This window comes from Paramisgurnus dabryanus, chromosome 14 (assembly GCF_030506205.2).
Source record: "Paramisgurnus dabryanus chromosome 14, PD_genome_1.1, whole genome shotgun sequence".
NCBI classification, from domain to species: domain Eukaryota; kingdom Metazoa; phylum Chordata; class Actinopteri; order Cypriniformes; family Cobitidae; genus Paramisgurnus; species Paramisgurnus dabryanus.
The window spans coordinates 14,798,656-14,825,309 of record NC_133350.1 but is presented as its reverse complement, the minus strand read 5'-3'; the positions used below and the strand labels follow the sequence as shown (position 1 = coordinate 14,825,309).

The 26,654-nt window shown below is 37.8% G+C and overlaps 1 protein-coding gene across 1 annotated transcript in view; it reads right to left on the bottom strand.

Annotated features, from left to right (window-relative positions):
- Positions 1-1,846: 1,846 nt before the first annotated feature.
- LOC135740754 (CLIP-associating protein 1) overlaps positions 1,847-26,654 on the bottom strand; it is a 37,120-nt gene continuing 12,312 nt past the window's right edge. Inside the window, exons 9-42 of the mRNA XM_065259265.2 lie at positions 23,538-23,654; positions 23,383-23,459; positions 22,886-22,978; positions 21,951-22,096; positions 21,128-21,263; positions 20,695-20,765; positions 20,501-20,560; positions 20,116-20,193; positions 18,548-18,715; positions 18,406-18,452; positions 18,134-18,304; positions 17,253-17,360; positions 16,195-16,233; positions 15,764-15,913; positions 15,525-15,632; positions 12,279-12,382; positions 12,026-12,049; positions 10,800-11,044; positions 10,649-10,712; positions 10,535-10,537; positions 10,290-10,453; positions 10,124-10,202; positions 8,884-9,027; positions 7,212-7,358; positions 7,021-7,133; positions 6,690-6,794; positions 5,417-5,564; positions 4,712-4,919; positions 4,581-4,631; positions 3,230-3,420; positions 3,024-3,152; positions 2,743-2,949; positions 2,456-2,572; positions 1,847-1,958 (exon numbers count right to left, since the gene is read on the bottom strand). Coding sequence (XP_065115337.1) covers positions 1,872-1,958; positions 2,456-2,572; positions 2,743-2,949; positions 3,024-3,152; positions 3,230-3,420; positions 4,581-4,631; positions 4,712-4,919; positions 5,417-5,564; positions 6,690-6,794; positions 7,021-7,133; positions 7,212-7,358; positions 8,884-9,027; positions 10,124-10,202; positions 10,290-10,453; positions 10,535-10,537; positions 10,649-10,712; positions 10,800-11,044; positions 12,026-12,049; positions 12,279-12,382; positions 15,525-15,632; positions 15,764-15,913; positions 16,195-16,233; positions 17,253-17,360; positions 18,134-18,304; positions 18,406-18,452; positions 18,548-18,715; positions 20,116-20,193; positions 20,501-20,560; positions 20,695-20,765; positions 21,128-21,263; positions 21,951-22,096; positions 22,886-22,978; positions 23,383-23,459; positions 23,538-23,654 — 3,899 coding nt within the window. The 3' untranslated portion in view covers positions 1,847-1,871. The remainder of the gene's footprint in view (positions 1,959-2,455; positions 2,573-2,742; positions 2,950-3,023; positions 3,153-3,229; positions 3,421-4,580; positions 4,632-4,711; positions 4,920-5,416; positions 5,565-6,689; positions 6,795-7,020; positions 7,134-7,211; positions 7,359-8,883; positions 9,028-10,123; positions 10,203-10,289; positions 10,454-10,534; positions 10,538-10,648; positions 10,713-10,799; positions 11,045-12,025; positions 12,050-12,278; positions 12,383-15,524; positions 15,633-15,763; positions 15,914-16,194; positions 16,234-17,252; positions 17,361-18,133; positions 18,305-18,405; positions 18,453-18,547; positions 18,716-20,115; positions 20,194-20,500; positions 20,561-20,694; positions 20,766-21,127; positions 21,264-21,950; positions 22,097-22,885; positions 22,979-23,382; positions 23,460-23,537; positions 23,655-26,654) is intronic.

Here is a 26,654-nt window from a genome sequence, read left to right as displayed (position 1 = left end):
TTTACATATTTATACAGTGCTGAGCAATCTGTGCTTTTAGTTTTTATTTCTTACTGTCAGAAGATCTCATGTGAAGTTGTGAAAAGTGTTGATGTGTTTTGGTTAAGATATTGAATGTAATTGTAATTACAAATGTAAAATGCAATGGTCCCACATTAAACTTTTAGTGTTTATTTGTAGCAGAGATGTGTGTATTGATTGTGTAAAAAAATGATTTACTAACTACCGGTAATATTTTTTGAATGATAGAGCCAAAGTCAAAAAGCGTTAGTTTGTGCGCCGCTCCTACTCGTATTATTTTACAGTAGTGAAGTGTCCGTATGAAATCAAAGATTTAAGGATTATTAAATATTCATGCTAAACATCTTGTAACTACTGTAGCAAATGAAACTTAAAAATATATCATCTTCATCATTTCTGCTAAATTAATCATTTACTTTGTGTGTATGTCTCTGTGAGTGTGCACGTGTGTTTATGTGTGTTCGTGCATGTGTGTGTGTTTGTGCATGTATGTTTATGCGTGTGTGTGTGTGTGTTTGTGCATGTGTGTGTTTGTGCATGGGCGTGTGTGTGTGTGTGTGTGTGTGTGTGTGTGTGTGTGTGTGTGTGTGTGTGTGTGTGTGTGTGTGTGTGTGTGTGTGTGTGTGTGTGTGTGTGTGCGTGTGCGTGTGCGTGTGCGTGTGCGTGTTTGTGCATGTGCGTGTGCATGCTCTTTGGGATTTCTAACTACAGCTTTAAGATATTGTCAGTGTGTTTTTTTAGAAATGGCTGTCAAAGTAAATGAAAGCAAAACGAATGAAAGACTAAAGTTAAACATTCAGAGTGAAACAATTAAGCACCAAGATTTAAAACAGTTTAACAAACAGCCACACAAACTTTAGTAAAACCAGAAAACTGGGTATAAACAACATTTTGACGAATTAAATCCAATTTGGATTATTTTTGTTCAATCTATTTCTCTAAAGAGTTTCACAGATAACTTAAGTTTTAGAGTGCATTTCATGACACTACTGTTAGGTTAAATATAACAGACTATCAATATTTGTCCTGCAAGATAAGTACTTTCAAAAGTAAAATCTTTAAATGGGATGATTGAGATTTGCTCTTTGAGAGATTTCATGTCTGTATGTAACATTGAGATTTTTTTAAATGCCTTCTGTTCAAAGGCTCTTAAATCACAAAAGCAGAAACTCTTTCTTTCTGTCTCTCTTAGTGTTGAAATGTCACGGTCCTCTTAAAACACATTCACAAAACAAAAAGGGATTATCAAACAAATCATTCTTCCACACTTACATCCAACAAAATCTTATTATTAGCACTTCATAACAATAATGTATAAATACAATCTTTTGTTCTTGCATATTTTAAAATGTTCATTCATTGTAATACTCATCACAGACTGAAAGTAGTGTTTGTTCCTGTCAGAAACTCCTTTGGATGTCTTTTAGTGGATTTACATTCACTAATGCCGTAATATCTCCTCTTAAACAATGTGATGTAACGGTGAACATGTGACGAGGATAAACATCAGAGCAAAAGCTTTCAAATAAATGTGAAATACTTTGATTGTGATGATCATGAGAAACATCCTTCTGGTCAAGAATTAAAACCCCACTGATGGGTTTCTAAAATTGTTGTTTGCAGATTTTTCTTTAAACTCAAAAACAGCCGACAGGCTGCAGTTAAGTGTTAAAATATCATAAAAGAAAGCATATTTACATCATAGTGCCTAAACAAAATCTACATACATAATAAAGGATTGCAGCACTTATATGTGCAAAACAGCTTGTGAGCGTTAGGAAATGATTCAGGATTAAAACTGATTGTTTTAGAGTCAATAACAGCGGAGACAGATGAGATGGGTACCAGATTCAGCTGTGTGATGAGATATCAGATGAGCTGCTACTGGTGCTGGTGGTGGTTTGAGCTCGTTTGATGTAAAGATTCAACAGCTTCATCTGCACAAAGAGAAAACACAAAAAACAAATCAGATCTGATCCTATACCAGCTGAGATACATTTTAAGACGTCATAGACACGTTTCCTTAGATTTCAATTCAGTTATATATTTCATTCAATACTAAAAAATTCTCAACGGAAAGAGTTTGTTGCATATTATATTTATTAACTCTTTCCCCGCCATTAACGAGTTATCTCATTAATTAAGAGAAAACATTTCCCTGCCGAGGACGCTTTCCTGACGGTAATCTGTAATTCTGCTATTACTGTATCCACTAGATGAAAATGTATGATACAGTTGATATCAGATTTAATTGTGAATTTAAAGATATCTGTTATTTCCCATTCAAGTCAATAGGACTTTAGTCTTTCATGAGTGAAATTACTGCCCAGAGGGGTTGCAAACATGACCGCCTAGTGACACGACTCCTTAAAGAGAGTTTGGTAAAAAGTTAGTTTTCCCTGTATGCTTGTTCATTGTGTTTGTTCTGTATGACCTTGCTGCCTGTGAGCTGCTGTAGGTGTGGCTTCAGATCTTCACCAATCACAGAATAAATGGCCACCAGACAGAAGACGCTGGCCTTACGAACGCTGCTCTCTGTGTTATCATAGCCCTGAAACAAACACACACAAACACTTGTGAAAATTTGGTCCCAGAGTCTTCTGTATGAATGCAAACACGTCCTGTAAATGTTTTGGGACAGCTTGCGTAAGAGGACCTACAGTAGTAACATTGTGGTAACATTCACGTATTTTCCGTAATCTCTGTGTGAAAATGAGTTACCTGTAGCAGACCTGGAATGATGTCAGGCAAGAGCTGAAGCAGGGAATCCTGGGAAATGCGCTCAATGACTCTAGTCTGCATTTTGATGGCTGCGAGGTCGATGGGATAATCTGCCGTCTGGATGATGGGACACAAAACTTTGACGCATTGTTCAGAATGAATGGAGTTGGCCAGAGTGGACGCCGTCTCTTCAGCGGCCCGAACCACCTGTGTGACAGAGATGACACGTGACAGATCTCAGAGACGCAGCACGCGGTTAAAGACGAACTGATCACACTCACCTCTTTATGACTGTCTTTATGAGCCTCCAGTGTTTTCATGATGGTCAGTTCTGCATAGTTTTTAAAGCGTGCGGGCTGACTGCGCATGATCTCTTTGAGTACGCGTAGAGCCAGCGCTCGGATGGTGTGCTGCACGCAATACGACATGATGGTCAACGCTTTGACAGAAAAACACTCACGATACTGCAAGACTGAAAAGAACTCACGTCTTTGTCTCCCAGCGTCTCTAACAGCAATAGCAGCATGGTTTTAAAATGCTCCTCCCATACGGCCAGACTGTCATCACGGGTAACTTTTAGTAACTCCAGTAAAGCGGCCCGCCTCTCCTCCACACGCTCGCTGTGATTGGACAGCTCCTTCAGCAGGTCACCGACCATCTCCAGGTGAGGCCTGGGTCCTGTCCAATGACAATCAGCCATAGAGATAAATACAACACAACATTTGTGTATGTTTGGTAAAAACATATGCAGTAATGTACTGTAGTGGATGACTTTAATAGGGTTTAAAGCCTGGATTACTAGGACAACTTGAACAAACTTCTAGTTATCAATGCTGAAATACTTTAGTTTAGTGCTGGGCAAATATTAATCGTGATAAATCGCATACAAAATAAAAGTAATTTTTGGCATAATATATGAGAGTGTGCTGTGTGTAATTGTTATGTATATATAAATACACACACATTCACGTATGTATTTAAAAAACTAAAAATGAATATATGCATGTGTGTGTGATTAAATATACATCATAATTACACACAATACACACACACATATTATACACATATATATAGATTTATTTATTTATTATACATTTTAATATTATAAAATTATATAAAAAAAAATTGTATCTGTGTATTTATATATACATAATAATTCAAACACAAATATATTATGCAAACACAAACTTTTATTTTGTGTGCGATTGATTAATCGAGATTAATCTTTGCCCAGCACTAATATTTATACTTGCATGTAAGAGATATTAATAATTTACACCTAGAAATATATTTAAGGTTTTTTCAACATAAACACAGACGTTTATTAAACTGTGTGGTTTAAAAAGATTAATCGCGATTAATCGCAAACAAAATAAAAGTTTGTGTTTGCATAATATATTTTTGTGTGAATTATTATGTATATATAAATACACAGATACAAAAATCTTTTTTATATAATTCTATAATATTAAAATGTATAAAATCTAAATAAATAAATATATATATATATATATATATATATATATATAAATAGAGCAGATTTTTTTTTCTTTTTTTAAATCCAAAGTACTTCTACACGTCGGCTTTGAAAGTTTAAAAGTTCTGCCATTTTCTCACTCCCGCTAACTTCTGAGACATATATTTACACACATACATATACATTACACACACAGTATATACACACACATGTAAATGTGTAAATATATACAAATAATTACACACAGTGCACACACATATATTATGTAAAAACTAACTTTTATTTTGTATGCGATTAATCGCGATTATCTTTGACAGCCCTATTTGTAACACATGTTTACATTTGAGAAATATTCTCATACCTGCAGAAAAGCTTTTAGCACGCATGATTTTGTTTTCACCGTGGTCGTGACCTGAGAAAGAAAAAAGATAATCATGTTGTGTTTGTGAAGATCACAGCGCGCTTCTGTAGCAGGACCGATGGTTTATTTACCATCTCTGAACTCTGTGCCATCTCTCACAGCAGGTGTTGTTTTCTCATAGACACTGATGGAGTCGCTGTAGTTATATGGGTTGTATTCTCTCATCCATGTGCCGCTGAATGACCGCGGGGATGGTGTGTTTAATAAAGATGTTTTATTGTCCAGAGCGGTGCGACCTCCTTCTGTCACTCCTGCTGATAGACGCGAATCCACACCCGTCTGAAATAGACAGACAGTCCAGACATCAGAAAAATATCAGACTGTACTCCAGAAAGCGCAAGCCAGCATGAAGGTAAAGCTAATCTTTTACATTATAGCGATGACGCTGGTAGTGACAATTCTCTCAGACCAATCAGTGAACTACAGTGTTTTCGCATCACATTACTACGTACTGCACCCAGTGGAAAAGCTACCAAAAGTAAGCTGACCCGAACAAACCCATGGGATACTGCGCAATGTAGTTTTGGTAAATCATTCTCTGCAAGCATGTAAAAAATAGGTCATTGAAAATTTGGCTCCCCTTATGATATCAGAAGGGGATCTTATTATAATAACCCCGCCCCTTAATCGGCACTATATATTTTGAGCTCAAACTTTATATGCACTCTGGGGACACCAAAGATTTATTTGACATCTTTAAAAAGTCTTGTGAAATGTCCCCTTTAAATAGTATATAGGTATTTTGAAGAGAAAAAAAGCATCATGCAGAAACTTACTGTATCATCCCGCCTGCCGTCACGTTTGATCGGCTCGGTCATCTCCTCCTGATTCCGGAAGCTGAAGCTCTGGATGGCCTCCGTTACTCCTCTTAATGAGCTGAAGATTTCATCTGAGTTCATATTTTCTGTGTCATACTCCAACATACTGCACATACATAACACACACATAAACACATTGATATTAACAAGAGAACTGTGATTTTAACTCCGGATGAGACGAGATGACGGGAATGATGATGATGGGAATGTTTATACTGTTGAATGTTGCGATAACTGTATTTCTTGCGATACATCATTTCCCTAGAGAGATGCTATTTTATTAAATAATTTAGATATGTAATTATCATACTGAAACAAACAGGTAATACATATCCTTCTGATGCAATTAAATCTAATTCAGGCAAAAAAAAAACAGATTTTTCCTTGCTACTCTACTCCTACCATACTTATTTTCTGCTCTCTGCCTTGAGCTGATAGGTTCACCTTTACGCATGCGGTCTAGCCAATTGCATAACAGTATAAGACCTACTTGGGCCCCGTCTGATTGGTCTAATTTGGACAATCTAAGCATGCAACACACAAATGATAGACACGTAAAATAAAATGTAAGTTCTTGCAACTCTCTGCGATATGGATATCGCTTATACTGTTATCAAGATAACTATCATTTTTTGGTATATCGTGCAGTTTTTTTTAAACATGATGCAATGACCTCCAGTGTTGGGGAAAGTGATTTTTAAAAGTAATGCATTACAATATTAAGTTACTCCACAAAAAAGTAACTAATTGCGATACTTAGTTACTTTTCATGGAAAGTAATGCTTACGTTACTTTTAAGATATTTTTTCTTACTTGGCTGAGGCTCGATCTCTTTCAGGCCTTGCAGGTGTTTTTTATGATCGCAGAAATGTCAAGCTCTGGCCTGCCATCTCCGTTTCTGACTCAAACTGTTCCCGCTCAGATGCACAGAGAGCGTAATTCTACGTTAATATGTTCAGTTTAATTCAGTACATTTTTTTATTTTTAAATTGAATTAACTAAACTGAAAAGTAACTCGCATTACTGTTTTAAAAAAGTAACTCAAATATTAATGTGTACATTTATAAAGTAATGCATTACTTTACTCGTTACTTCAGAAAAATTATTATTACGTAATGTGCGTTACTTGTAATGCGTTACGCCCAACTCTGATGACCTTAATTATGAGAATGAGATTTTAGCTTTTCTGCGAAAGAGATGAAGGACCCAGCACCCGGCCTTGGTGTGTTACCTGGGCGAATGAGCTCTCCGATGAGCTCTGAGAGGAGGGGTGGAGGGGCCGGGGTAAAAGTGTGAGAGAGGAGAGGAAAACTTTGAGCTCCAGCCCCAGAAACCACTGAGACATGAACCACAGACGAAGACAGAAAGACAAAAGAATACTGAAAGACACTAGTTCTCCAACTAACTGACTAACCGAGTTAATCTTTCTCAATCGCATTGACATTTGGAGCAAAACACAGCGGAAACAAATCATGCATTTGGCACACACCAATCCTTGTTTACATCCACGCCAAGACAGAAACTAGTGACTTTACATGATACATGAAGACAGTTAGTTGTACCTTGGAGAAAGTCCTTCACGTGAACAGTTTGTGGGTGACATCAGGGGGCTCGTCCGGGTAACGGGATGTTTTGGGGGGGTCCGTCCCATAGTGTTGCTGGGAGATGCCTGAGACTGAAAAAATACATGTGAGTAGCGCACTATATTTCAGATAACATTCAGATGGTATTTTGATATGAACATCATCTGTACTACTGCGGTAGAGATACTGCTGTTCTTCAGATGGTTGTGCAGCAGTTTCGTGGCTCCGTCCTGGAAGGTTTTGGGCAGAGCGGCCAACAGCATCGTGAACTCCGGGGTATTGAGCTCGAACAGGGAGATCAACACCATCTGAGCAGCCTGAGAAAATGCAAACAACATGACTACACACAACCAGAACACGCAAACCTACGGTCTCCTTCATGTTCTTATCCATCACAGTGGACCTCACGCAGACAACATATTTTACTTGACATCAAATCAAGCTGTGATGGACTGCATTCAGTCTTTCAATACTGTCCTACGTGTACAGACTAGAGCCATCTGGGCCACGAACAATACAGCATATAAGATTATATTAATACCAAAACACATTTGGTATATGTTATTGGGTCTCATTCACCAAGCATAGGTAGACACGAATTTGTGATGTTTTCATGAACAAATCATTATGATTCAAAAAAATCTTTCGTATTAAAATTAAAAGAAATTTAGACAAATACCACACATATGCAAATGATTAGTGAATGAGACCCATTGTGTCTTCTCAGTCTCATAATTTGAAGGTCGTGAGTTCGTGCCTCACACGGGGCACCGTGACTTTTATGGGGTGGTGATGGCACAGTGGATAAGACACTTGCCTTTGATGTGAGAGACCCGGGTTTGAATCCACTGTAACACACCATTGTGTCCCCGAGCAAGACACTTAACCCCTAGTTGCTCCAGAGGTGTGCGACTTGTGACATATATAGCAATTGTAAGTCGCTTTGGATAAAAGCGTCAGCTAAATGAGTAAGTAAAGTGTCTAAATGGGGCATGAATGCACATTAGATTTAATTATCAGTCTGTCCACAGCTTTGTTTTCATTGGTGTCAAATCTAATATGGTTTCGACTCAGACCAATGCCAACAGTAACTTAATTTAAGTGTTACTGTAATATAAAAGAGTTACGGTACATTTACACTGGGCATAAGCGTTAACGCTTCTCACTTACTTTGAACAGGTGATGTCATGTGTTGCTAAACTGAATTGTGGATCCGTCTGCGTCACGTCCCTGTCGTTGCTCGCGGCAGAAGTTGAACATTTCTCAACTTTGCAAGCGCCAACTTGTGCGTCAGCCTTTTGCAAATAACCTAGTGCAGAGCCAGCCAATTAATGTACGTTTATGCAACACCGGAGAAGAGAGGAGCATGTGTTGCGGCCACTGTGATTGGCTATTGGCCACGCTTCAGAAACGCCTTCCCTTAAGCGTTAACACTGATGCCCCTTGTGAATATACCATGAGAAATAAAAAAAAGATTTGACCAGCAGCTCATAGCGTCACACAAACATGCTGATCGAGAATATTAGCAAACGTTACATCAAAATCATCCAAAATGTTAATCTGAAGATCATCGCAGAAGTGTTAGAAAAGCCCAAGGGCGCATACACAGATCACCTTCAGAGGTTAAAGGTGACAGTTCAGGGGTCACTACCTGCTTACAACTCTCCTCCAGATTACTTTCACCCGGCAGGGAGGCTACAGTGCTGCTCCTGCCAGACACCTCCTCATTCACCCAACTATAGAGGTTCTGACAGCCAGCAGGAGAAACATCAGAACAATTTCTGCCACACAAACAACTACCGTATATACAAACGTGAATGTCCGTTTCATGAACCTACTGACCTTCCTCACATCTGAGCTCTTTGGTTCTGTGGTCCACGTGATGATCCGAGAGACGGCCAGACGCGTCTCGCTGGAGTTCACGAAGTCTGAGGTATCCATCTGCCTTGCCAAAGATTCAATGTACTTCAGGATGGCCACCTTTACCTGCACAAACACAAATACAGACGGCTCTCTGTGTTTTTGACACAAACTCTACATTTAAGTGTTGAATAGCACAACACACAACCCATACAGCAAAAATATATTTTAAAAATATGCTAAATACAATTTGTAGAAAGTAATGCTCAATTGAATATATGTTTGAATTTGGAAATATATTTAGTTTTAACCTTCATTTATTAACATATATTTCAAAATGTATTTCAAGACATTTCTAATTTTACACCCCATATTGCTAAATATATATATTTTAAATATATGCTAAATACACCTTAACTCTTTCACCACCATTGACTTGTTATCTTGTCAATTAAGTTTTTACGGTAATCTGTGATTCTGCTATTATCCACTAGATAGCTCTTCCCCAATTTATAAAAAACTGAAGCAAAAACTGATTTAATTCATTTAAAACTCTGTGTATGTTTTGATTGCTCTGAATCTGATCTCTAACAAAATTCCTTTAGAAAAATACAATTTCAGCTTTTTGCTCAAAATTTGTTATTTTTGATGAAACCTACCCATATTTAAGAGGTTATGAAAAGAGAACAAATGAAGATAAGATGAAAAAAATAGTTTTGTTTTTGTTGTTTTTTTAAATCAGAGGGTCTGTTCTTTCATTTGATATATTTGTATGTTTATATATTTATAAAAGAAAATTTTCTTGTAAGGCATTTTGTGAAAATCATAAAAATGCCAGCGAGCAACTTTTAAAAAAAAGAGGCTGGCGGGGAATGAGCTAATTTTATAAAGTATATTGTTGTATATTTCATTTTAACCTTCTTAAAACTGTTGTTTACAGGTTCATAACATAAACAAAGTAAAATTTCCTTGGATTTAATTATATGGAGTGCTAAATATATTTTTAATGCTTGAAAATGTATTTATTTTTAAAATAAAGTACTTTTAAAGTACTCCAAAATAATTTTCAGCAAATATATTTTCTGGCTATTTTTTGTATATTTTGAAATATATTTTTTGCCGTATGGGATACACAACAGCTATATTTCATGAAACTAGATAGTTTTATATCAGCAAAAGCTTCTTTTTGATGCAAGTGTTGAGCAGAACTCATTGGACCGACCTTGAGGTTTGGAGTTTGTGTCTGATCAACAATGAAGCGCATGAGGATGTTGAACTGTTGATCGTACGGGAACGAATCTCTGTGAAATACACAAGAAACAACAGACATGAAGCAGAAACTCTGGTGAAGAGCGCTGAAGATGAGTGAGAAGAGGCTGGAGAGAGACCTGGTGACATCTAGTGCCCTTTGTACTTTAGCCTGGACCGAGCCCAGAAGATCGGCTCCCATTTTCTTCAGCAGCTGTGTGAGCAGAACAAACAACCAATCCTGCAGCTCCTCTCTGTGAAGCAGAATAAAATCCACCAGCGTCTCGAGGAACATGCTGAACACCTGAAATCAAACCCAAGAGTTTTAAAACACCTGGAGAAATGTGTGGTATAAAAATGCTCAGATAAGCTTTAATATACTCACTCTCTGATGAAGCGGTCCAAACCAGCATGAGAAGATGAGACAGAAGATGATTATTATCAGATGACATAACATCACATGAAAACTCTAGAAGTATGACTATATGATTTATGATACCTTGCTGTGAGGATCTGCGAACATTCTGGTGAAGATCTCACACAATCTCTTCAGCTCCACACGACTGAAACACAAAGCCACGATAGCATCGTCTGATTGGAGACAGATCCTGAAGTTTTGCTCTGTGTGAAGGAGGTTTGTAAGGTTTTACCTGAGGACTCTTTGGCTCTTCAGAAGGTTTTGGAGTCCCAGAAGTCCTTCCTTCCTCTCAGACCAGTTGGAGCTGGCGCAGTGATTCAAAATCTCGGCCACGTCCTCCGTCTGACGCAGGTAATGAGGAATCCCACCGCTTCGTGAGCTGAAGGAACGCTCTGAACACGCGCTGGACGCGTCACTCGTGGCGTCATCATCAGAACACATACCTGGAGATTCAAACCGTCGTCTTGTCGGCCTCCGCTATGTGCAGGTTGTAAACAAGCATGTTAACAATTAATATAATAGGAATGCTAAATAAATAAAGGCTTCATGACATCAAAGCTTTATATTCATGAGTTATTCAGTCATTAGCTCATTCCCCGCCAGCATTTTTTTTTAAAGTTGCATGCCAGCATTTTTTGTGATTTTAACAAAGGTTCACAAAATGCCTTCCAGGAATATTTTCTTCTATAAATATATAAACATACAAATATATCAAATGAGAAAACACACCCTTCCTTTAAACAAACAAACAAACAAAACAGGGAAAAAACTTTTCATCCTATCTTCATTTATCTTCTTAAATATGGGTAGTTTTCTTCAAAAATAACAAATTTTGAGCAAAAAGCTTGCATTTTCGTAAAAGAATTTTGTTACAGAACGGTTTTCAAAACAAACACAGAGTTTAAAATATTTGCTTCAGTCTTTTATAAATTGGGTAATAGCAGAATTACAGATTACCTGTCAGGAAAACGTCATTGGTAGGGAAATGTTTTCTATTAATTGACGAGATAACTTGTCAATGGCGGGAAAATAGTTAATAGAGCAGAGTTAATAGTTCATTTTTCCCATAGATTTTTGGAAAATGGCAAAAAATAAGCTCTGTGACACACATATTGTCAAATAAGTTAATCTTAACATTAGCATATACATTTTATGAATTATGAAAATGTAAATGCGTTTACTAATTGCCTAATTTTGACTTCAAAATTCATAAAAGTTTTGTTGATATCAAACTTGATATCAAAGCCTATTTTTTGTGATAATCCAAAAGTCTAAGGGAAAAATTTATGAGTTTTTTTGTGAAGGAACCAGTGTCCCATTAACGTCCAGGTTAGCCTACAAAAAACACGTTATCCCCGTGCAAAATATGGATAAGGATATTTTTAAAAAATCAAGAATACAAAACACATCATGAAAATTTTACCCAAAAAACAAGAAATAATATTTGATATGATCTACCTTATTCCTGGAGTCTCCTAAAAGCTGTCAATGGAGAGAGAGAGAGTACAGAAAAATAAAAGTTAATTCAGTGAGAGATAAAAGTGCGAGTGTATTGTGTATGACAGGTGGCTGTAGCGCTTGAGAAATAACAGGACTGGAAAAAGATGAAGAAAAAGTTCAGATTGTGCTGAAAGATTATAAAGAATCAGAAATGTGTTTGAAGACAGTAAACAGGGTGTGTTTGGATTTGATGTTGATTCCTGAATCTCACCAGAGCATCAGCAACAGCAGCTTCCACCTCTGAACCTGTATTCAATATCCTCATGGCATTAACAGATGCTGAGATACGAGCCTGATGGATAAGACCAAAGCGATCTGAGAAAGAAACAGAGACAAAACTTACTGTATTCAATTCTCTTACTCACCAACATAACACAAAACCTTCTGCAAATTATACATGAATTTGACTAATACTGTATGTGCAATAAACAATAAGAACATTTGAATGCAAATTTTCAAAATGTGAAAAACAGACTTACAATGAATAATAAAGCATAATAAAACCAGAGTTCACAGCACTGAACAATGAAAGGGGTCATTTCACAAGACTTATTTAAGATGTCAAATAAATCTTTGGTGTCCCCAGAGTACATATGTGAAGTTTTAGCTCAAAATACCATATAAATAATTTATTATAACATGTTCAAATTGGTGTGAGCAGAAATGTGCTGTTTTTGTGTGTGTTTTAAAATGCAAATGAGCTGATCTCTGCACTTAATGACAGTCTTGTGGTTGGATAGTGCAGATTAAGGGGTGGTATTATTATAATAAGATCCCCTTCTGACATCACAAGGGGAGCCAGATTTCAATGAGATATTTTTTCACATGCTTGCCGAGATTTGTTTACCAAAACTAAGTTACTGGGTTGATCTTTTTTACATGTTCTAGGTTAATAGAAACACTGGGGACCCAATTATAGCACTTAAACACGGAAAAAGTCAGATTTTCATGATATGTCCCCTTTAAGGATGTTTCAGATTTATTAAGTATTTTTTAAATAAATTTTGCACAGAAGTAAAATATATGTTATTGTCTAGAAGTTGCTGAATGTGAGTATTTTAGGGCAGGTGAAATGGAAACCCTGAAATTTTCACTGCCCAAAAATGATGCTGATTCAGATCAATGACTGTGGAAACTCTGTAATCAAACACATACACATGTAAACAAAGAAACAAAATAAATCAGACTGGTAATAATAGTGCAGTTCACATCCAGGACAACTGAACTGTATTATTTCACACTTTAACTAGTACCAGATTTTATAAAAAGATCAGAGTCTCTGGTGCCACCCTGTGGAGAAGCTTTAAGCTCATGTTGTCCTATTTCAATTAATCCTTATAGTCTCACAGTTAACCTGGATGTGTCTGGTTTCTGAATGTTTAATCTCGAATAAATGCTGGATCTGGTGCCGTGACCCGGATGACATGCAAGTCACCTGTCTGCAGCACGTCACCGGCCGTCAATGCGCTGGTGGAGCGAGAGTGCCTGTGGGATGCTGGGAAGGATCAGGAAGCATGCAAAACATTTTACTTTTTGTGTAAACCCATATACAAGCTCATAAACACACTGAAAGAGAAGCTTAAACCAAGAAAAGTTTTTTAGAAGAGCACTTAGAAAAGAAATGATTGAGTCACAGGCAGCATTGAATGATAGATAATATTCATCTATTGTTTACCATCGATTTGTTCATGATGTTAGTTTAGATAAAATATTACAATTTGGTTATTGACTACTAAAAGGCTATAAACAGTGTCATTTACAGTTTTTTTCGATTGCTAAACGACAGTGGGCACAACTGGAGCTACATGTGCAAAACTCTAACTACAGTCTGCACTACCAAAAGTCACCTGAGCACAACTCTTAACATATGGCTCAAAACAGCTCCGTGCAGCCAAACACTAAACACAACCCTCACTGAGATAACACACACTGTCACTCACAACACACTGAGAGGAAAAACACTAACATCAAACACCAATACACAAAATACTAACTTTATATCTTTACAGTTTTAACAATTTCAGTGATGTCACACCAAGTAATGTTTTCTTTAAAGAATGATTTATTTATTGATTTATCACAATATTTTTTTTAGAACATCATAATTTTTTAGGGTAAATGAAAATTAGCAGTTTGCTTCAGTTGTCTGTAGTAATTTACGGAATTACAGTAATGAGAAAAAAGGTAGAAACTTAAAGTACATGAAAGGTAATATTATATATAAATGAAATATATATATGAAATTGGAATTTATATTTATATGAAATTGCAATCAGCAGTGTTTGAAAGGCACAATGCTGAAATCAATTGTGTTTTGAATGTGTGATTCACAGTTTTGACAGCAGTGTGTTAGCATTTGAACAAAGTGCTGTAAATCCACAGTGTTGTGCAGGTTGTGATTAAAGTCATGGAATAAGTGTGTAAAGTTTTGAAAACTGTGTTCAAGCAATGAAAAACGAACTAGAGTTTGGTCCACATGAACTGCTGCTGTGCAGACTGTAGTTAGAGTTTTGCACATGTGACTCCAGTTGTGCCCACTGGCGTTTAGCAATCGAAAAAAACTGTAAATAGTTTTGTGATTCTTTATGAGAGAGCATTGATCAGTATGAGCTCACTGAACAGAAATATTTGATCTGAATTAAACTTCAATAACAAAAACTGATAAACTGATACATTTGCATTAATTAGTTTCAACTTTCTATTTGAAAACTTTATTTAAACTATTTGCATGCGTCATCACTCAGAAATATTTTCAAAAGTCTCAATAGTGTACATTTAAAAAAAATATATTTTGTCAATTAGGGCTGCAAAAACGATTAATCGTGACTAATCGTTTGCAAAAAGTTTGTGTCCACATCATATATATATATATAAATGTATGTGTGTGTGTGTGTGTGTGTGTGTGTGTGTGTGTGTGTGTGTGTGTGTGTGTGTGTGTGTGTGCGTGCGTGCGTGCGTGTGTGTGCGTGCGTGTGTGTGTGTTGTGTATAATAATTATGTATAAATAAATACACACAGATGGAAGTATATATTTAAGAAATATTTACATGTGTATATACTTTTTTATATTTAAATATAACTATATTATATATAATTACAAATACTTCATATAAAATGTATTTATTTTTCTTAAATGTTTGTGTATTTATATAAACATAATTATTATACACAGTAGTACACACACATTTTTACTCCGCAAACGATTAGTCGCGATTAATCGTTTTGCAACTCTAATGTCAATTATTGTTGATGTTTATTGTATATATATCCTTATTGGTGCATATAAGAGAGCATTTAAGTTTATGCATTTGGCTCTTACGTTTATCCAAAGCAGCTTACAGATGCTCTACCAATTGAGATACAGTAAATATTTTAATATGTTCATTTCTGGTGTTGTTTTACCGTTTATAAAAACAGAAACAGGCTTTAATAACATAAAACTGTTTCTGGTTCTTACCCAGCGGACTGAACGTTCGTGCCGGGCTGGTGTCACGACTGCTTTCTCGACTGGTGTCACGACTACAACCCTGACTCATGCTGGGCCGTGGGATACGACTGCCCCGTACTTAAACACATACGGCAGGAGAACAGCAGGACAGAACAGAGAAAGAGATGAAGATGAGACGAGGAAGAGGAAGACACAGCAGAGAGCTTCAGACACAGGCAGGGTTTTAATGATTAGTGAAGGTTTATTACCCTCTCTGCCCCGGCTGGGACTCGTCTCTCGACTGCAGCCTTGACTCCGTGGGATTTTACTGCGTTTGTCTGATGGCGTTCCAGCTCCTCGAGGGATTCTTCCAGAAAAACGAGCCAAGAGCTTTCCAGGTGAAGTCGTGCGACTTCCGGCTGTAATAAACACATGCAGATCATTAAAACACTCTTTTTACATAAGAGAATCAGTCGTACTGTAAATCCAAATCTACTAACATCAATAAAGGCTGATGGGACAAAACAAGCAGATGACACGAAACACAGATGCAACGACTGCAAAATAATATCAATACACTATGAATGAAGCCAGAGCGAACAAATCAGAAAATAATAAAACAATCAGCAGCTGCGCAGGTGGTGATGCATCTGTCGCGGGGGAAACGCATGCAGACCATGAATTATGTTGTGTTGCGTACCGTGACTTTTACCACCCACTGGATTTGCTGATCTGGATCCTTGATGCAGGACAGTGAAGACAGTCAATGAAACTACATTACCCATAAGTCCATGCACTGGACACGCTATAACATAATCATGAACTGAGGGTTGCCATGGGCAACGATCTAAAGCACGCTGATGCTAATGAAACATTACAGGAGGAGAGATGTGCTGCATTTGAAAATGCCTACATTCATACTATACAGTAGATGAGGCGAGTAGTGTGTCTGAATTCATAGTATTCAAAAATCAGTAGGTGAAAAGTACTCAACCTACTTCTTCCAGCAAGATGTTGAAGTGTGCATTTGACGAACACTTTACTATTTTGTGGGACGATGGGAGAGGAGGCACCCAACGAAAATGAAGGAGAGACGATGTAGTCATATTTAAAAATGTTGGAAAGCGGTAACAAGGCTCTTATTCAAATGCAAATTTACAGGGCTCCAGACTAACTTTTTTCACTAGGAGCGCAGTGGCCCCCAACTGAAAATTTTAGGGGCACAACCAGAACATTTAGGGGCACACGCCATAAATAAACATGCTAACCAAATATTCACATTTCTACTAATTTCCACTGTATTACTAATAAATACTTTGATGATAGATGCAGAAAGTAGCAATGTGCTGTTTCAAATTCAGTATCACATCACAAAAAAGGTCAAATTTACTGGTCGCGCATGTGCGACTGGATGTAAAATTCAGTGGCACACTCTCAAATTTTGGTGGCAAAATGCAGTCTGGAGCCCTGAATATACATAAGGAAAAGGCTTAAGTTAATGGTTCAGATGTTGCTATGATGACGTATGTCACATTGCAGATAAACAGGGTGGGTGTAGTATGTTTTCGAATTTCAGTCATACTACTCATATTCATACTATATAGTGCATACTGTTTTAATGGTCGATGAGCAGGTACTTTATCTAATTCAGTATGCACTATCAAAGTATGCGATTTCAGACGCAATGATGGAGTTTAATTGAATTTGCAGATGCAACCTGAATGTAACAGTGTGATGTGATGTCATTTAAAAACTCACGTTGTGATTGGGACACAGTTTTGGCTCGACTCCGCCCCCTGCTCTCCGTCACAGAGGCTCTGCCACCAGCAGCGGTTTCTGAACTCTGTCGTCTTGTTCGGACTCGACCTTCACATGGACAGAAAAAAACACAAAGAAGATGATGGATATGATTTAAAACCAACATAAATCTACAAACATCATAAAATAAATGAACAATAAACAACTCAGACAGCAGTCGACTCAGGGCCGGATCTGCGCCAAAGTCAACAGCTCCGGTGCAAAACCGGCCCAGATGATGAACATTTATAAGACTTGTCAATGTCAATGCTCAGCAGAGCAACACTGAACACAGATACACGTACTCATCATGCTGTTTAACATATACACAAACAAATCTGATCACACGTGTATCTGATCTAATGTAAACATACACGATCAGTCCAGCTGAAACCTCAGACAAACACACAGATCATCATACAAGCTTTAAATATACACATGAGTGCAGGGGATTACTGAAGTTATTTCTAAATGTATTATGATATTTTGTAATAAAACATATTTTTATTTAATGTACAAAACCAACCTTGGCAGATCCTTGGTCAACATCTTAAACTGAAATGCACACTTGCCTATAATCAACACCAACCATATAACATTGTCTTCATATCTGTCTCATGAAGACTGACAACATAACACAAAACCGACAGACACATAAACACACACACGCAGCTTACCCTTCACATTATTACCAGCAGCAGCATCTTTAAGATCAGAGGAGGTGAGCAGGTGTAATAGATAGATATTAACATCCATTATAAACACTTTTTATCTCCATCATCACGTCTAATATTTCACCTCCTGATTTATGTCTATGAATGTGTAAGCGCTGGTTGTTTTACCCAGAGATGCGTAGGAGCCGGGCGGCAGGGCTGCGGCTGAGCTGAATGGGGTGGCAGTGGGTACAGCGGGCATGCGTGATTTGGCACTGGTTGCTGCGTTGACATCCACATCACTGCGCGAGCGCTGCATCGAACCGGACGCAGAGGACGTGCGAGAACTCATAGATTTAGCTGTGAGAGACATTAATCAAATAAAAATAAACCATGGATTCTTATGCTTGACAGATATAGCAAAAAAAGTTTGTATAATATGCTATATGTACTAAACTTACTTCTGCTTAAGTTGCTTGCCACAGGCGTTTTTGCAGGTAACGTCCGACTACAAGACAAATTAAGAAAGATCAAAAGAGAGAATGAAAAAATATGACACACTAGTGAATGATCACTACAAAGGCAGCACACAGGTTTTCTTACTTTAGACTCTCTTGAGAGCTGGAGGACGAGCGGTCGGACAGAGGAAGAGATGCGACGCTGTCTGAACTCTTCATGTGAGACTGCAGAGCTTTCTGATAGGTCAATTCAAGAGCCTGAAACAGATGCTCCGCCTCTTTACTGAAGTGTGAATGAAAACCCCAGTAACACCTAAAACCAAACCATCAAGACAATGACAAACTGATCTCACTATAATCGCAGATAATCAGACAACAATGCTTTCAGTTTCTCAAAAGGGAGGTGCTAATAATAAAATATTTGGTCAAATGCAAAGAAGGCAATCCCAGAATGCACTGAGACAAGCTTGATGAAAATCCCCAGGGTGAAGAGGCCAAAGAAAATGTTGTTTAAATCTAATAATTTAATTTATTACGGAAAAGTATCAATAGAGTCTGTGGCTGTTAATCTATGAGAAACATGAAAACGAGATTTTATTGTCTGAGAAGACAGCGGTCTGTGTGGACAGCACTCCTGGGATTGAAACTGAAAATCAGTAGCTATATTTACATGCAACCAAATAGTCCATCTGTGATCGTATTGATGGCTGAATCGGATTGTAAAGCCTCCATGTAAACACTATGATTGAGGTCGATCAGATGCAAATTTGAGATTTTGTGCAAATTTCGATCAAATTGATAGAGGTGGTATTGTCTTATCTGTGATCCGATCATCAGGAGAAAAGTACGCATGTAAACCTGTGAATCGTAGTATTTTCTTAATCGGATGCAAAAATATCTTGTGCACATGCGGAGAAGAATTGTGCATAAGTTCACATCATTTACCTCTTATTTATCCAACACATGATTCACATCACAGAAACATGCAACACAGCAAGGCAACGGCAACACACTTTATTTAGGTAATGGGGTCACGCGCTGAACATTGTGCAGCATTCATGTCTTTTATAACATTAGGCTACAAAAAAGCAAAAAAATAGCGTTGTGCCTTTCCAAAAAAAAATTTCTTTTGCCTATATCTGAAAACTTCTTAACAACTTTCTCTAACTCAACTTTGACTTGACTTTGTACATTTATCCAGAGATGCACTCACCTAAAGGATTATTAGGAACACCTGTTCAATTTCTCATTCATGCAATGGTGTAATGGTGTGGGGGATGTTTTCTTGGCACACTTTAGGCCCCTTAGTGCCAATTGGGCGTTGTTTAAATGCCATGGCCTACCTGAGCATTGTTTCTTACATGTCCATCCCTTTATGACCACCATGTACCCATCCTCTGATGGCTACTTCCAGCAGGATAATGCACCATGTTACAAAGTTCGAATCATTTCAAATCGGTTTCTTGAACATGACAATGAGTTCACTGTACTAAAATGGCCCCCACAGTCACCAGATCTCAACCCAACAGAGCATTTTTGGGATGTGGTGGAACGGGAGCTTCGTGTCCTGGATGTGCATCCCACAAATCTCCATCAACTTAAAGATACTATCCTATCAATATGAGCCAACATTTCTAAAGAATGCTTTCAACATAGCTAGTGAGAATCTGTTATCTCTGTTATCAGTCAAACACACATACAGGAATCACTCACTTTCTTGCTACTGATCTGGCTTCAGCATCTGCATCGTGAACTCCTTTCTTGATGGTCTCCACAAGAACAGTGATGTGTCTGCAGAATAATCATACAAAACCATCATCATAGCAAAACCTGATCTCCATAGACTCCTCTGCAAACCTGAGGACAACTCAGTGATTTTAATGACATCATTTTGCACTTCAGATTCTCCTCAGATTCCAGGCTTTGAGCGAGACTATTGGCTTTTTAAAAAGAGGGAGGGGTCACAGAATAGTCCCACCTTAACTTACTGTTTCAGTGAACATTATGTCCATGCACTGAACAAAGCACTTCTTGGGGTCTTTAAACCACCTAAACTACGGTCACATGACTGAAACTGGTATATAAACGTATAACTCACCTGTCTAATGAACTCGTCTGCCACTCCTGCAGCAAAAGATCCAAAAACTCAAAACATCGCCTGCAAGACAGAGAAAAGCTTTCTGTTATCAATAACTCATATGAGTAAAGATGTGTCCCTTTACATGTGTGTGTCTGTATGTGTGTGTCTGTGTGTGTATCTCTGTGTGTGTGTGTGTGTGTGTGTCCTCTCACCGTCTGACGGCCACTGATTTAGATGTGCAGTTGATGGTCATGATGGGAATGAGTCGAGGATAGTGAGTATGCTGAAACACATCACACAACATCATTAAAACACAAACACACAAGTTTACAGTGTTTTTCTAATACAACATTTATATTTTCTCATACAAACTGCACAATTGTATGTTAAAAAGAGTTATAAGATAGATTACAGTAAGTCAGCTGTCCACTTCTGCTGTATAAACACAGATACACAATCACTTATTTTGGTTTTGTTAATATAAGAAATGTAGCACTAATATTAAGCACCTTGTGATATTTTTTGAACCGTCTAAAAAGTGTCAGATGAAATATATAACTAACATTCTAACTCCTATATCGATCAGGTTTGTCATTCAACATCACACATGGTTGTATATCACACAGGTCTGTTTAATAAACGTACTCGTATTATTAGTCGAATGGCAGCGACTCCAGACGTGGCCATGACTTTGGCGCTATTAGGGACGAGATTCAGTAACATCGGCATGATGCTTTCTGCTCCGTGATCAAATTTATTCCCCAACACAGACGACAGATGCCTGAAAGAGAGAAGATAAGAGATAACAGTGAGCTGTCTACCTAGACAACACTTTTAGACATCACACGTGTGTTCATAATACAACAGCAATCTTCCTCGTTCATCTGTGTGCCTTTATGCTTATTTGAAAACATCCTAAAGAATAACATGTTAATGCCAAACTCAATTGTGAATAAAGTCTCTTGTGTGGCACGGATATGATGTCTACATAGTCAGAGTAAGTTTTATAAGAGCATTATATGTGTGTGTGCTGTATCATCAGTGAAGCAGATCTGAACATCATACTGGAGTTCATCCAATGTTTAAAACAAAAGCACTTTAGCAAATTGACCCATTTCATTAAACCTCAGTCAGTCAGAATCACTGCAGTCTTTAACTAAAACCAGGCACCACAAACATCTCCATCAGCAGAGATCATGTTACACTGTTTATACTACGGTAAATACACAATACACGACTGAAATATTAAATAATGTCCTGCATAATTCAAAATCAGGAACTTGTGCACAATATGACGTGATTTAAGTTATGTGTATATTACATATATCTCTCCGCTTGTTAAGTTGTGGTAAGTAATAACATTTCTAGGCTCGTGATTTTACAGCACATCGTAAGTATATTAGTATGGGTTGTTATTTGCATCTAATCGAGCGTTTGGACCTGCAGGTTGTAGCGGATGATAACTTACCCGAGTGTAATACAGGCCTCACGCACCACCTGTGACCGCAGATCTTTGACAGAAAGTTTAAAAGCCCCTTCAAGCTGTCGTAACTGCTGGGTAAAGCCCTCGTAGTGGGACGCACCGGCCAACACCAGGGAACGCACCTTCTTCAGCTGAAAACCAATCAAATACTGATTTACTGTACAGAGGTTAAAGGTCACAATCAATGCATCATCCTGAAATATTGGATTAGTGTAACACATATGAGACGCTCATTTAAAATAACAACACAATCCCTGTCAAAACCATTAAAGGTGCCACAGAATGCATTGTAATAATCTGTTAAAATGTTCTCTGATATTTACATTAAAGGTTTGTGATGATCCAGAGTCAGTTTTTCATGTTCATTTACAACTCTAGGATTTGTCTTAAAATGAAATGATCTATTATTACCTTATTTAAAAGAGTCATGAATAATAATGTTGAGCTCTGCTCTGATTGGCTGTTTCTCCTTCAGTAGCTCTGTGTGTGTGTAAACAGATCTTATGTTTGAGTCTGTATCAGATTTTGAGGAATAATCAATAGTTTGGAGATTGTTAATGGACGTTTCTGATTGGTGAGTTTGTGTTTTCTTTCAGAATGGACCTGCAAAACGTAACTGTAACGTCAATAGTAGAACTGGCATATAGTGCTAACTCAGCAGTCACAACTTTGTTTTTAGCATTGTAACAACATTGTAATTAATTTAATGTAGGGGTGAACGTCTGGACTGTAACGTCACAGTTGGTGTTATGTTGAGATTGTTTGAAGCTCATGATATGTTATTACCATGTACACAACTCCTATAACTCATCTATACCTACATAAATACAGTTTTACATTCTGTGGCACCTTTAAGAATGGAAATTAAACACCCATGATCGACCAATCAGAATGAAGTATTCTAGGGTGACATCACTCACTGCAGTCACTCGCTGCTCCCAGTCGTGTTTGTCATCTGAGAGAATTTCTCTGATCTTGTTCATGGATTCCTCCAGCTCACGGCCAGAGTAGATCTGTGAGGAAACAACAGCGTCATCAAACTTACTGTAAAAAAATCAAAGATCTGATGTCAGACTGGCTCATCTCCAGAGATCACTACTGGAAAAACCATCAGATCCAGTGTGGGCACAGGACGTCCTGTAACAGCCCGTCAACATCAGCTGGGTATCGATCTGTCCTGATAGAGCTCCTGACATACAGATTCATTTAATAGTAAAGACTTCTCTGTTGTTTAATAAAGAGAAATTCCCTTTCTAATCCATGATTTATTGAAACTAAATGACTCGTTTAGAAATCTTGACTCATCTTGACTCATCAGGACAAGAGGATACCAAATGTATGGTAGGTTATTGTTTAATATCATAAGTGCACATGATTGAAAATATGAATCATGATAAGTATTAAACTGCAGTATGACCTGTACAGCAGGCACGTCCTCAAAGGCACGAATGAAGTCTTCTTCATCAACGCCTCCAGCACTCGACCCTTCTTTACCTGAAGAAAACACCATCAGGAGGATTAAAAAGAAATCAAAATCATCTGAAGCACACAAACCAACAGACGGATTTTCACCTGAACTCTTTGAGCTCGTCCGCCGCAGGGATCCTGTCCTACGCACGGATGATGCTCCTTTAGATAAAGATGAGGAACGTCCTCCATCCACAGAATCATCATCATCGATGTTCTTATCTAAGGACACACAGAACAAACCTGCTTTCAATATCACAGTTAAATAAATAAAAAAAACTTTCAAAGTATTATCTCATGAAATCCTACAAACTGCAATTCTGTTATCACTGTGACCCAATTCAAAACAATCACACAGTTTGAGTTCTTATGCAGTTTTCCACATCTTTCGATTGTCAGGATATAATCTGCCTCTTCATCACTGTTTTTAAACAATCTGCTGATGTCTGATAGTGGGAGAAAATGCATTTATCTGCCAATTACAGGTCGATATATCAGTGCATATATATTCATGTCATGCTAACAGCGCTGTCAGATTGTATCTGTTATATCTGAGATCAAACCTTAGTCTTTTTAGTCAAATCAGTTTGAAATATCAATGCAATGGCAAACAATTTCATGCTATCTGTGTTGTTTAATGCATGCATTGTCCTCTCATCCATGTAAAATTGCTTAGGAAACCCCGGGTGGACGGATAATTCCCCTCGAGCAGCTCATGTGAAACATCAGCACTGAAATCTGCCAGATTGACGATCAATCGCTTTGAATTATTTACACACGCACACATTCATCATACAGTCAAGTCAACATCACTCGTTCACAATCACCATTCAAACAAACTCCAGAAAATAAATACACACACTTACAAACTACACTTATTGTGATGATAATTATACAGATTTCAGACCCAAAACCTTAAACCTAACAAAAAACCTGATCAAACATTACTTTATAAATCAACTGCTCATTCATCTGAGATGTCTCCGAATGTCCCTAAACAAAAAAAGGTTTGTCTTTAGTTTACATTCACATGAACCCACACACACTAATATACACACCAAGCCTTTGACATTATTTATGTGTCCTTGTGGGGACTCTAGCTGATTTTACTATGCCTGTGGGGACAGTTGATCATCATTAAAGTAGACAAAACCAGAACCACAAATACACACACAGACACACACACACACAAACACACAGACAGACAAACACACACACACACACACACACACACACACACACACACACACACGTGCAGTCTCCTGCATGCAGCATTTAATCAAAGCTATCAGATTTCACACACAGTGCAGAAAGACAGAGAGAGATGCATGCAACTCGCTGCCATTCATTAACATCACACACAATCAATTCTGTGTTTAAGCAATAAAAACACACAACACAAAAACACTCGTCCACCCTCCTTCGTCCATTTCTGATGTGTCTGACCCCCATCCACCACAACGTTTCGGTCGCTCGCATCCCCCTGTGACCTACTGATGTTGCCATCTTCACCTCATCTCTTGTTTCTCACTCTCCCTTTCTCGCTCGCTCTCTGTTTGTCTGTCTCTCGGTCGGTCTGTCTGTTCATGCAGTATAAAGTCAGATGCTTACAGGCACAGATTCTCCGACACACCAGCTTCCTCAACATACTGCCACGCTTTCCCACGCTGCCTCATTCTGATAGAGCATCCACCGGCAACCTGACCCCTCCCTGCTTCTCTCTCTCTCTGTCTCTCTCTCTCTCTCTCTCTCTCTCTCTCTCTCTCTCTCTCTCTCAACACAGGATCAGGTTAGGTTGATCCATCACTGATGAAGCCCCGCCCCACACTTCACTGACTGGAGAAGAGGTGCTGAAATATGTATATGCATACTGCATAGTGCAAACTACTAGTAGTAAAGTGTAGCTCAAATAGTACAGCAACATCAAGGTCATGGGGTTATTTCAAATGAAACACAGTGATTAAATATATATCTAACAATAACATGTACTTAGACTCATTCAGAAATATAAATATAGTGGATATTTTCTTCATGGTCACATGATCACATAACACAACATCATGCAAATCAGGAAATGACATCCAGGCATCATCTCTGTAATAAAGAGGATTATTTCTGCATTTTTAAAGGGGACAATAATTAGGATTTACCCGCATCTAGTGGTGAAATTGTCTTTTATATTCAAACAAATAGTGCTCTCTAGCGCCTCGCTTTTCCAAATGCGTGTTGGAACTACGGTAGCCGTTATGTAATCACTGATCTCCTTGTCTGTTTCAGCTGCTTCACGGTAGGCTAGTGCTTTTTGTCCCTCTCTGCTATTATAGTTTATCAATACGGCGAAAAGACATGGAAGCCTCCTTGGACTTACACATTCAATGTAAGTAAAGAGAAGAAATTCTAAGATTACAAAGAAAAGTCAGATCACTGGCAGAGGTCATTTGACACCAACAAGGACATATTTATGAATAAAGACATTGATTTTGAACATTATGTAGGATTGTGGCCAAAACTGGTACTGCAATCACACAACTGGTGGCCAATACACAACATGACAACATAAACATCAGTTGAGGGCTGCAACTCCACTTTTTAAATGACAAAATCCTGGCCGGACCACTGTTGTGAGTGATATAATTATTTGAAATGACAATGATTTCTTAACGTCTAGTGTCATATCAGGGCCATTTTATGATTAATTGATATACATTTCTTACATACTGTTCCTTTAATTTTTAGGCAGTCCCATGAAATAATTCAAGAAACAGATCAGTAAAAAAATAGTATATGATTGATATTTCTCTCAGTTAAACCCTTCATAGACATGGATGGAAAAAGTCACACTAACAGCTGACTAAAGTTGTGTAATCCAAACCATCAGTTCATGACATCACACACAACAACATGATGTCATCACCACTCACCCAATGATGTCATCATAACCTCAAATCTAACGCTGCAGTCCATGAAGCCAGACATCATTATCAGCACCTTACACTGATACAGTGATTATTGTATTGACATTTATGAGTTTTATATATTTATAATGATTGTGTTTATAACTAGAAACAGGCTGCACCACAACATATAGGCGTGTTTTCAAAGCTTCTTACTCTGAGACGTGTTTGTGTTTTAATACACATTCACTCTTACAAAAGACACTGGAAACAAATCCCTTCTTTAAAACAGTGTAGGAAGATAAGTTACAAAAGAAAACAATGATGA